The 12,651-nt window shown below is 43.7% G+C and overlaps 1 protein-coding gene across 8 annotated transcripts in view; it reads left to right on the top strand.

The window, feature by feature from the left end:
* The window catches only part of LOC124184234 (AT-rich interactive domain-containing protein 2), a 39,807-nt gene that overhangs the window by 4,463 nt on the left and 22,693 nt on the right, over positions 1–12,651 (top strand). For all 8 annotated transcript variants that reach the window (XM_046573712.1, XM_046573710.1, XM_046573711.1 and 5 more), the window contains exon 3: positions 12,230–12,327. In XM_046573712.1, the coding sequence (XP_046429668.1) occupies positions 12,230–12,327 (98 nt within the window). The remainder of the gene's footprint in view (positions 1–12,229; positions 12,328–12,651) is intronic.

Genomic DNA, 12,651 nt, shown 5'->3' with positions numbered 1-12,651 from the left:
ACTCGTACTTCCTGCCAGTTTCAGTTCGTATAACGAACCACAGCAACAACTACGTCTATATATTATACGATAGAATATGCGCTATGTGGGTACAATAAGATCCTCAACCGAACCAGAATGGACTTTTACAAAAATCGGGTTACGCACAATGTATCGTTTAACGTTTCCACGCGGTATATCGGCATACGCACATTTACCTATTAACTGCTTGCGTGGTGAAAAAAAAAGTGGCAACTACACTTTCCTTTTCTACTTTTTCGTCTTACAGGTACTTGCGGGGTGTATTATGTTTCACATTTTTAATACATCATCAAAGCAACAACCCGTTGAAAGAAAAACCACCTCCGTACAATAATATCCGGCGGTCCGTCGTATACTGAACGCATACTTGGAAAAGCATAAAATTCTCGCACATTATCGCATCGCGGTGAGACTTCCCGATACGTATGCATGGTACATACATACATACATACATCACCTTTCGCTCCCCCTCCCCTGCCCTCGAAGTGCACGACGGTTCCTTGAACTTGCCGCGCTGCTTCCGGCGAGGCGCCGAGAGACGAGAAGAAGAGTGGTGCGGAGAGGAGAGAAGAGGAGAGGAGAGGACCAGGTCCGCGTGGCGAGTTCCGCGAGTGAACTTCGCGCGTCAATCGGAACCTCCGCGCAACCACCGTCGCCTCTGGTGTCCCGATGCGACATGCAGCAGCACTCGGTCGTCGAATGTCGTCCGCCGGCCGGCCGGCAGCCTTCCTGACGTAATACGACACACCGAAGAGTCACCATCGAACTCTCTTCTGCTCTGCTCGCTCCCTACCCTCCCCTACCCGCCCCTTATACCCTCGATATTCGGCGCCTGGTCGCGTGGCGAGTTGACACTCGGCGAAAGGTGGCGGCAGGAGGAGGAGGAATAGGAATAGGAATGAGAGTCCACGCGGTGAAACGCGATAAATGGCACAGAACGGAATTAACGGAGAAGCAACGCTCACGGAACTGAGGCGGCAGAGACCCCCCGAGGGTTACTAACCCTGCGACGACGGTGTCGTACACGCGTGCCTCACGTGTCACAAGTACATCTACGTATGGCATTCTTCTTTACCGGCGGGCGTGCAAAGAAGACAGTAGCCTCGTACACACGGATTAGCCCTGTCGTTTTTTTTTCTCTCTTTTTTCCCTTTTTTTTTTATCCTGTCGAAGAAACTACCGTACGGGTACCACGATCGACTCTCTCTTTCTCTCCCTCTCCCTCTCCTTCTTGTTTCTGTCACAGTTCACCGCGTAACGTGCGAACATACTGTATCCGTACGCAATGTACAGACATGCGTTATTATTACGTCGGAAACGCTGCATGGGAGAAATCCACCGAACCAAATTGAAACCTTCCAGCCGTCGGGGAAAATGCAGATTGTTTATGCAAGTATCGTGAATCAGTAGCAGCGGTCAGCTAACTTTTCTTGTTGCATTGACGGCGTATCACCGACCCTGTACAGAGATAAACCGCCCACACGTGTGTTGTTGATATTCTTGTTGTATCCTGCACCGTCCCAAGGACACCGTTACAAGAAGCAAACTTCCGTTCCTGCTCGCCTAGCCTGTGCGAAATACACGATAATTTCTTTTTGTTTCTCTACGTTTTTTCCATTTCCGGGATCGCCGATGGCGGCCGGTAGGAGGAGGAGGACAAGGAGGAGGAAGAGGTGGAGGAGCAGACCTACTAAAACATTATTAACGTAAGGATAACGCGGAAGTGGCGCAAGGTCAGGGTCGCGTTGCGCGGACGCGGGGCAGGGGGGCATAGATCAGCGGTGGTGAAGAAGAGGAAGGGATGTAGAGGAGTAGACGGTGGCCGACGGTAGCCGAAGGCTTTAACCGTCAACAAGTGTGCGTCGCGGCGCCTAGTATTCTTCTCTTGGTTGTTAACCGAAGAAGGGAAGTCACTTTCCCGGATCTTTTTTTTTATCGTGCACCACCTCGCTCGATTTTGCTTCAATTCTTTTTTTTCTCCTTTTTTTTTACTCTTCATCTCGCCCTAAACGTGTTCCGTCGCAGCAAAGGGAATAATAATCTCGTCTAAACTCGTCGTGCAAAATTCGCCCTCTCTTATTCGTCTCCCCGCAAATACCTGATGCGAATTTTACGACTTCTTTCTGTCCGGTATATGGTACCCGAATATAACGTGTATTATTATTCCGTGTTATGGAAGTTGGTCCCCTCGCAACGATCGACGGACCGGGTCGTTCATTCTTTTTGTTCATCTTCTTGCCACTCAACCGCATATTACACCCATCTTTTTCTTCATCGCCGTAACGCCGGAATACCCTTGGAATATCATTAGTCTACCTTTTCGTTGAGAGTAATAACAATCATAATCATGGTGCAGAATTATAAATCTAAAAGCGAGAAACTCTGTTATTATTCCGGAAATAAAGTGTACGGATCGCGAAGAGTAAGATATATAGAACATGGATCGATCGCGTTTATTCGTGTATATTATGTTGCACAATAAATTCACAGGGGTTAAACGGCAATGGCAAATGAAGACGAATGAAAATAAAAAACTAATACTAGTAGTAGTAGTAGTAGTAATGATAATAATAATAATAATTTGTTAAAAGGGGAAAGAGAGAAGTGCAAAGCCAAAGTCTGTGGGTACGCACAGGCATGCGGGTTCGACTCGTATCCCTAGACACGCGGTTTGTCGGTCGTTAAAGCGGGGATCGGAGGTATACAACACCGAGCAAACGAAGGAAAGATCGAACGGGTAGCGAGGAGGCGACGTTTCGTGGCGGGGGTCGCCTCGCCGGCAGACGCAAGCAGCGGTCGATACGGCAACGCCGCGCCCCGGCGTCGCATACCGGACGAAGAGGCGGGCGACGCGCAGCGCTCGACTCCTCGAGCAAGCCGTCGGTGAAGTGAGCCGAGGCCGCGCGGACGCGCCGGAAGATTTCGACCCGGCAACACCGCCGACGGCGGCGCGGTTTCTCGGGGAGCGAAGAGAAGCCGACCCGACGGTAGCGAGCCGCCTGCCTGCCCGACTCCGCCAGCTCTTTGCCTCCAGACTCGAAGAGCAACGCGCGCGGCGGTCGGTTCGTCCGACCATAATCCCCGACGCTACTCTCTTCTCTTCTCTTCTCGTCTCTTTTCTTCTCTTGTTGGATATCTCTCTTCTTGGTTTGGAGGAGAAGATGCAGCAGCGGCGACGTCGCCTCTTTCTTCTCTACCTCACAATCTTACCGACTCTAGAGAAGGAGAAGAAGGAGAAGATGCCTCTGGTGGCTCTGCGCACATATTTTCAGAGATGCCTTGCTTTATATACGTTCGAAATAATATTTGAGTTCGTACGGAAAGCGAAACAACGACGAACGATTATTTTCTCTCGTATGTGAAGCCAGCAGTTTGTCAGAGAGAGAGAGAGAGAGAGAGAGACGCGCTGCACGACGATCTCAGAAAGAGAGTAACACACCATACTCGGTAATCCTGCGGCCCCCTCCACACCGATCCCAACGGTACACGGATGGTTTCGTACGTCGGTACGAAAGATCGTCAATATTCCGAGGCATCTAACTCCGGAGTCTTACTCGCGCCGTTCGCGTTTGCTTTATGTTTTCAGCCGTCTCGACGTTAAGCAGCGTCGGTTTTAAGTAACGCGATACGTAAGTTCGTTAGAGGCTCGCTCTCTTACCGCGGGGAGAAACGGGAGAAGAAACGGAGTCGTTAAAAGAGCGAAAGAAGTAACTTTACGCTCGCTAACGCCGACGGACCGGTGACACGGGTCTTGGGGAGGGGTCGGAGCGACGAGCGACGAGACTCGGGGGACAAGGATAGTCGAGCCCTATATCTGGCAACGCTGTTAACCGCCGCGGTACGGCAGCGAGAGAAAGAGACAGAGGGACGGAGCGAGGGAAAGGTGGAGGTGCGGAGGAGGGTGAGGATACCCAGCTCAACGGAATATCGTGCTGCAGAGTGTGTCGTCGTCGTCGTCGTCGTCGTCGGCGTGGTGCGTTGCAGCTGCCCGCCTGCTGCGTGTGCTTTTCACTGGCGCTCGCTTTTCGCCTCTTTTATCGTTACTTTAATGCGCGTAATACGTCTTCCTCGCACCGTGTGTATTATATTGTACGTATGTATGTGTGTATGCATGTACGGCATACTTGCGTACACGTAGTGCGTATTTCAGATTGCGAGGATGAAGTTGGTAACGTTACTGTAACGATTCGTGTTTAGATAAAGAAAATCGTCAGTTCGCACCTTTAGCGATGATTGAAATTTAGCTGACCGTGACAAGCGAAACGTAGTTTTATTTTTCAAAGCCAACTACTTGAAAACCATTCTGAAATTGTGGAATGATTACTTTCTACCCCTGATGTTTCGTTTCGTTAGGTTAACGTTACGTTAATTCGGTCTTGTTTCGGGTTTTAAGAGACTGCTGACTTTTTGCTTCAATTCATATGACAGACATTTTTCCCGCCCGTAGATCGTTATTGTTATTCACTCCGCACGACGGGTGCAGCTTTGCACGAACTAGAAATTTACGATTCAAGGCTATCGATTTAACTCGGACAAAACTTTGTCTTTTGAATATCGTTGTAAGCATCGTGCATCGTAGATTTCATTTCGTTTCGTTTCATTATTTGTTTTATTGTCTCTTTATATTACAAAGACCGAAACCTGACACTTTCTTCGTTCGATCGTGGGGTTGGTTGTTTCGTTTACGAGACGACAGAAACCAAGAATCAATTAACTTCTCTGCGGGTGTCACTTTTCGAACGTCGTTGGCAGCACGAAGGGAGGTGTAACATTGAATAGATGATTGCTTTGAAAATTGCTTCATTGCCGCGAGGGGTGAAAGCGATAAACAAACACAGGAGTCGATTGCTTCGGCGAAAAGTCGCTACAAGAAATCGTGATATGAAACGTAAATTTGTATCTTCGATATGTTGTCTTATTTATCGCACTGTCTATCGTTGTCATCGTCATTACTGGCTCGTGATGAAATTCCAGATTCCAGCTAATCCACGGACAGATTACAAATGTTTATTTAACAGATATTAAACTAGCGGAGTGTCGACATAGTATGCATGAATATGTACAACGTAAACAACTTGTTCCTTCTTAACACAGTATATTGCATAAAATCCGTCGTGATATACGCGCGTATGTTGCATGGACGATAAAAAATAAAGAGAAAACGTAAAAGAAAAAGAAAGATATGATCGTGTTATACCCACCGTGTATAATTGTAAATTACTCGATCGTCGGACACTGCCTTCAGGCCGCAATACGACGCGATGTGCTCCTCTACATATCGACGTAATCAATTAATTAATTTAAATAATGTTAATGTGCGACGGATGTACAAGCATCATCGATTCTTTTGTCCGTTGTACGATACTCTGTGTACACGCATGTAATTACAAAAATTGAAAATATCCGGATAAATTGACAACTGGTTAAATTTAAGAATTGACATTTTTCAAAGTCCAATAAAAAATTCATTTTCACTTTACGAAGTCTTGTTATATCAATCTTGAATGTCAACCGTGGAAGTATTCGTCTTACGATTCCGTCAAGAACCCCTAATGAAAAAGTACGCGTATGGTCGTAGGCTCTATGTTCCCGCTCTTTTACTATACCTCTTTCACGCCAGAGGCGTTTGACCGGATAGAGATTCTTTTAAAAGAGGGTTTATTACGCTCTTGTACTCCAATGAGCAATCAGCGATAAATGACGGCTCTCGATCTCGATACCTCGTTACGCAATTCCGTTATATCAGCGCACACAAATTTTTTTTTTTTATTGCATCGTGAGTTTCAACTCTGTTTATGCGGTTATGTATGAATATCATCAAGAATTTTTGAGGGATTGCGTTATGTTCGGCCATATTTTGTTATCAATTCGCAGAATTTTACAAATCTATCATACATATATATATATATGTATGTACGTATGTATGTGTGTGTGTATAATCACATTTAAATTCATAGCATCTGTCTCTCACGACACTTGCAGCGGACTGTAAGTGTTTTCTCGTTATAATTGAGAAACGTGGGCAGTGACCACGTGACGTAGTTACTCACAATTAGATGCAGTTTCAAGCAGTTGGCTTTCAGACTAATTGTCTTAAACTTTACTAAATTTTCAGGTACCTTTTCCGTTACATCTGAAATGAACGCTTATTATTATTATTCATTCTATAAACGTTAGGTTGCTCGGACAAAGATCTCGGATCATTTTTACGTCCGGTTGAACAGAGCGGAAATTGAGTTTAGCCAACCTCGACGCATTGTACTCTCGTTCTATCGAATTCTGTTGTAAGTCTTACGGGCCAAACTACGGTCGAATCGAATCTGTGCGAATCAGTTAAATCTGATATTGATTTTAACAAACACACCGCCATTTTCATCTGATTTTTATACATGTTTGATATTCATCGAGCTTGTTTTTAGAAATCGACCACTTGCTGTACATAGATAAATCGATTGCCTTGCCAATTTCACATTGTTCGTGTTATCATTCGGAGTTCTACCTTCCTTTCAGCCATCATGCTGTCGTCGTAATAACCTGACCAAAATGCGACTCTCTCGCAAAGCGGTCAATAACGACGGTGTTGAAACAGTCTCCAAACTCCTGGCTGTTTAAAAAATAGAAACGAAGATTCAGCCAACAAACACATCTTGGATTGAACGGACGTGTCAATTAAATATTGAATATCGAATCCCTTTGAAGGTTCCGTTGGCGTTAGTTCACAGTTTCCTCGTTAAAACGCAAAACGCAGATTATTATCCATTCTCCGACATGTGTATAAATTCCTCCGACTTCTCGTTTCAAAACGGTCTCGTATCTCCGATATTACCCACATCTACCCGTCATCAGGCGTTTCCGAAGAAGGGGTTGGATCGTGCAGACTCGATTTCATCCTCCGCGACTTCGGCGATCTTTCCCGCGTTTGTTTGAGGTAGCGCTGCACCGGCAGCTACAATGTTGCTCCACTGCAGAGAGACGCATGGCAAGGAGGCGGCGGCGGTGGCGGTGGCGGAGGTGGAGGGGGAGGGGGACATAACGCGCGTACCTATACTATATACAAAGACACACGAGGCGACGACGCGATCAGCTGATCTCTTCGACGCCAGACTGCGCGCTGCCAACCTTCCTCCCCCTCCTCCTCCCTTTTCTCCGACCAACCGACCAACCGACCGACCGACGACCGATCAGCTGACTACGAGAGGAACTGTCAGTCGCGCTCTGGGACTGCGACCCACGTGCTCGGCGAGTACAACGACGCTCCGAAGTCTCGGGTGTGAGGAAGAGAGGAGCCGACCTTGTCGTTAAACTCGAAGATGATACAATTCAGTCGTCGCGATATCTGTCCTTCCACGTACGTCTCCGTATAGCTACATTTTATACCGACGAATTTCACGCCGACGGGCGAGACGTTAAAACTTGTGTCGCGATACACCGTCTTTTGACCCTTTGATCTGGAACGATATTTATTTATCCGTGATTAGTAAACTGGGTGTGAAATACGGACCTTCGAATTGGACCTAGATTGGCGATGTAAAAATAAGTCTGGGATCGTGCTTTTTTTATTCTCGGAGAATTAGCACCTTCGTACCTATAACAATTTTTTTTTTCTCATTGTACACGTGTGTGCACGTCAAAGACCTTTTACCAACTTTTAAAAGCAAAAAAATTACTTTTTTTAATCATGATTTTTTTTAAAAAATATTTTATGTGAAATTGCCTAATGTTTATTGTTCGTACTAAACATGTAAGAATTTTAATCAGGCTGCAGGACATGAAACTTGATATTGGCAAAGGAGAGTCCTTGTCGTTTTGAAGAGTTTAATGTAAATTTCCATTACAAGAGTCTAATAAATCGGGAAGAGAAAAATAATGGGTGATAAGAGGGTCTTTTATTAGGTAAACGAGGGAACGAATGAATATATTATGTTAATAGGGACGCCGGCTAATTCGCTAAAGTCTTTCGTAACTTTTAATCTTCTTAAAAAAATGAATTAATTTTTAATCTACCTCAGCGTAATATATGTAATGAATTAAATCTTTCAGAAACCGCATCGTAAGAATATTGAAAAATTTAACTTACTTTCAAAAATTGATACTCTTAGTTTCGATGCTTTGAAACAATCATGTGTGAAGACAGAACTTTCAAAATATGTTTTTTAAATTCTACATCCTGCATTGGGTTTTTTGGTTTATTCCTTGAAAATTTTTATAGAGAATTATGAGATGTTTATACGACATTCTCTCCAGATTCATTGTCGTATAGATGAAAGTAGTTTTTAAGGTTTTCGGACGTGTGGGGACTGTGGAATAATTTATACGAATATAGTTTTTTTTCTTCAATTTATTTGAAAACGTTAACAATAAAGCTAAAAGCCTCTGCATAACGATTACTCACGAGAAAATACAAAGTATGTATTTACCAGACAATATGCAGTTCACGAATACAACAAATTAGCATGAAAACGTCGTCATACATAACATTCCAATCAGCAGCCGAGTTTCCCTGTAAAAAAAAAAGAAGATTCGCTACTTTGTATAAAGACGTCGATATTCGTATTTTATAATATTCTAATTAAAATTAGCATACTGCAAAACTTGGTGTTTCTATAACCAATATTCAGCAATCCACTGACTGAAACGCTGAAAGCATAAATTCCAGATATCTTACAGTTATGATTTGCTGCGCCCAGAATAAGTACGTCGTTGTTAAACATGTCACAAATGAATAAGTTTAACTTAAAAACACCGGGATATTATCGATGACAGCATGGTTCGATAAGGTCGAGTGGATATTTCAAAGATGATTACGGTGCAGGTTGTTACAATCGTATAGCGTGCATTATTTTTCTGCCCGCTCTCCTGTAAATTGGTCAAAGAAAGAAGAATAGGAAGAAAAGTTTGGGAAACGAATGAAGTTTTTTCTTTTTTGTTCACGACGAGATTGCCGCGGTAAATTTAATCTTTCTTTTCCGAAATACGAGAAACATCAAACTGCACAACATTCCAAAGAAATAATACACCGGTAGGATTGAAGAAAATGATTAAAATGATGATAATAACACTAGGAATAGCTGTTTCAAATCTAAATGATTAACACCAAGAACGGTAATATAGGGATTAAAAAAACACCCCACGCGAATGTAAATTTTCCACCGCAAGAGGAAGAATAGCTTACGTTTTCGTGTTTCGCTTACTGATATTTGACCTTTTTTTTTTTTTTTGCAACTTACGGAAAAAGTTGGTTCTGGCCCACGTGATTCTTTATCAACGAAACGAAGGAAATGAGAGCCTGTAGAATCGTTAACGATACGTTGTACCCGAGAGATGGAACACCACCACCGTTACCGGAATAGGTAAAGGAAAAAAAAAAAAATTACTGTTCCAGGGTCAACCAAATATAAGTCGAAAGTAAGAGGCGAGGACACGCGGGATTTTCGAAACTACGAGAAGAGACGACGCAGCAGCCGAAACCGAACCCCGTCCGTGCGGGACGCGTTTAAGGCTGCTGCCGGTGCTACTACTACGGATAAAATCATTGACGAGTAGCGGCGCGCACCACGCGGTTTTTCAAACTCCCGTGACGTTAACGGTGACGTCACTGCGTAGTCGAACACGTGGTCCTCGCGATTGGCGTACGGCCGAACGAAGGAGCAGCGAGCGTCGTGCGGCGAGAGGAGAGGAGAGGAGAGGAGAGGAGAGGAGAGGAGAGGAGAGGAGAGAAACGAGTGCGCGGGGGGCAAACAGGCAACCGGTGGGTTCGTAGACGGCCGACCGTCTACGAGAGCGGACCGAATGAAAATGAAGCTCCTCTCTTAAGTGAGCCGAGGGGACTCCGGCCCTCCGACCTCCTCGCCGAATTTGCCTGTCGTCTGCCGATTTGATAAGTTTTTGAAAAAAATTTTACTTCAACATTCGTTTCTACACAGATATTTGACAGATAAAGTCTGCCGGCAGGTTTTACGGAGATCGAAAAAAAAAGGAAAATGACATGTACGATGTCGTATAATATTTATGGTACCGAAAGGTTACGTGCGTTAACGATACCACAGATTTCATCTCCGTTACCGCCTGCCTTGTCAGTTGAAACGTGATACCTTGAAAAGTGTCGTTTACCTACTTTGACACATATCGCATTTCCGTGTATATGGATGTGTAAAACCGTCAAGTAGTAGAAGAAGAAGAAGAAGAATCAAATAAGGCGACGAATGACTTTCGGCTGATACCGCGATTCCCGGATAACCTGCGACGATCTCGTTACCGTCGATACCGATCACCGCAAAAAGGTGGCGAAATTTTCCGACGTTTCGCGGCGAGGACGAGGACAAGGATGAGGAGGAGGCGCCGTCCTTGGGTAGCTCTGGTATCGGCGAGGGCACGCTCGCGTCTGCGTTTCGTTTCATTCGTGGTCGGTTGGCTGCTGCTGCTGGTGCTCGAGAAAGTCGAAACGTCAGTGCGGGTCACGTGGTCTTCAGCGACGCACGTATACGTGTATATACGTACAACGTGTTGTTTTGTTGGGATAGGTCGGGGGCAATCGCGCCGCAGTTTTACTACCACGCGTTCGACTGCATCAAACACACGCCGCCGTGACCTCGTCTCTCTGTTCTTCTCGTCTCTTCGCTTCTCTTCTTCCTGCTCTCTGCGGCTCCCGAGATCCGATGTTCGGAACCACTCTTGCGATTTATTTTTTTTTTTTTTTTTTTTCAAGTATAAGAGAGGTAGGAAACAGTTGACGTTAAAAGTCAGGATAACCTTGTACGGTAAAACACATACGCATGACTTTTAATCGTCGTACGGGTGGATAAATTTTTTTAATTTCTGATCAACTAATCAACGTGATAATCATTTATTTCATGGCTGCGTATTGGATTTTATTTTTTATCTATACAGTATACAATTTTTTATGTATAGATGCAAAAATGCAGCAGCAACGCGGAAAAAGTCTTGGGATATTTGGAAAATTGGATAAAGTTAGCGATTAATCGTTCGTGCGGGTTGTATTGTTAACGAAATAAAATAAAATACAATTTTATTAAGATTGGTGAGAAATTTCTCGTGGATATAAAGTGACGACAAATGGAGCGACGAGATTGCCTTGCACCTCAGACGACCCTCGGCGTTTCTGCGAGGCTATGAATAGAGAGCCGCGACTCGGGCTGAGATCCAAGGAGCACTAACCCAGTGCTGCAGCTGATGCATGATCCCATATTATACCTACACCCTGGATATTCCTGGTACCAGAATCCGGTGAATGTATTTTTTGAGATTTTTCATCTCCCCGTACGGTGAAAAGTCTGCAGATCTCCGTCCTTCGAGAAGCTGAAGTATATATATATATATATATGTGTGTATGTGTGTGTGTGTGTGTATAACGCGAAAAGTGACAGATATAAATAGGAAATTAGAAACAATGACGATTCCCTGTTGATATTATCTTTGTTTATATTCGGCATTTTGTTCGTACGATAGAACATTGTTAATGAATTAATTAATATTTGGTATATTTTAAAAAGGATATGAAAAGAAAAAAATTTACAAAAATTCAATGAATCCGTGCACAAGTTTTTCTACCGTTTATGACCGACATGCAAGTCTTTATACTCTCTGGCTTCGTGACGCGGGTCAAAGGCTTCGCGACTAGAAATAACTGAGAGCCGCAGGTAATGCCTGTGTAGGCTGCACGAATACTTAAACCGCGAACTCGTAAACCGAGGGGTCATAAACGTATCCGATTTTGCTCGAGGGTACGTACTATAGTATACGTATATCGACGCCCATATGCGAATATATTCAAGTGAGAATTGGAAAAAGTGAGAAACTGATCGATCAAAATTAAGTGGAAGCTGCTTTTTCTACTCTCGTTTAACCGTTTCGCTTATTCATATTTATATTAGACGTAGACTTACGTATTTTCAAATATCCAAGTCTACGGATATCAAAACCGGAAAAGGATGACGTTGAGATTGAATTGCGTAATTCATTAAAATTCAACTATATATATGTGTAAATTTATATTGTACGGTTAATTTGCAACGGGCGAACGAGGTCATTGAACTATTATGTATCGTCCGTTCGCTGATTATCCATTTCCTTTGTACAACGAGCCTGTTTACCTACGTTTACGTACAGTGCTTAACGTTACACACTTGTGCATTCACAGTATACACCGTAAATTCATGTATTACAAACGTTTGTGTAATCTGTCCGACAGGTAAACTCGAGGAACGAATGGACGTCACTTTGCGAACAGTTTCACCTACCAACCGAATGCGTGAACAGCGGTGTCGGCCTCAAACAAATATACCTAAGGTAAGCGGGTAATGCGTAGAACTAAATACTTTGTATTTATGTATTTATATTAGGGTGTTTCAGAGAGAGAAATAATTAACGATTTTTCAACGTGAGATCGCTTAAAAAGTTTGTTTAGTTTAAAACGAAAGATTCTGTAAAATGATGAGCGTTGTAAGTTACGTGGAAGATCGTGCTCGTTTAATTTTTCACTTTTTTTCAATTATTACTTCGTTCCTGACATTTATACAATTCAAGCAAAAAAGACGACAATCCGTAACACAACGATGTATCATCCGGAAATCTTATTACCCTAAATTAAAAGTTCGTATTAAATTATAACTA

Source organism: Neodiprion fabricii, chromosome 6 (assembly GCF_021155785.1).
Source record: "Neodiprion fabricii isolate iyNeoFabr1 chromosome 6, iyNeoFabr1.1, whole genome shotgun sequence".
Taxonomy (NCBI): Eukaryota; Metazoa; Arthropoda; class Insecta; order Hymenoptera; family Diprionidae; genus Neodiprion; species Neodiprion fabricii.
The sequence above is the reverse complement of the archived record's forward strand: the minus strand, read 5'-3'. Positions and strand labels throughout refer to the sequence as shown.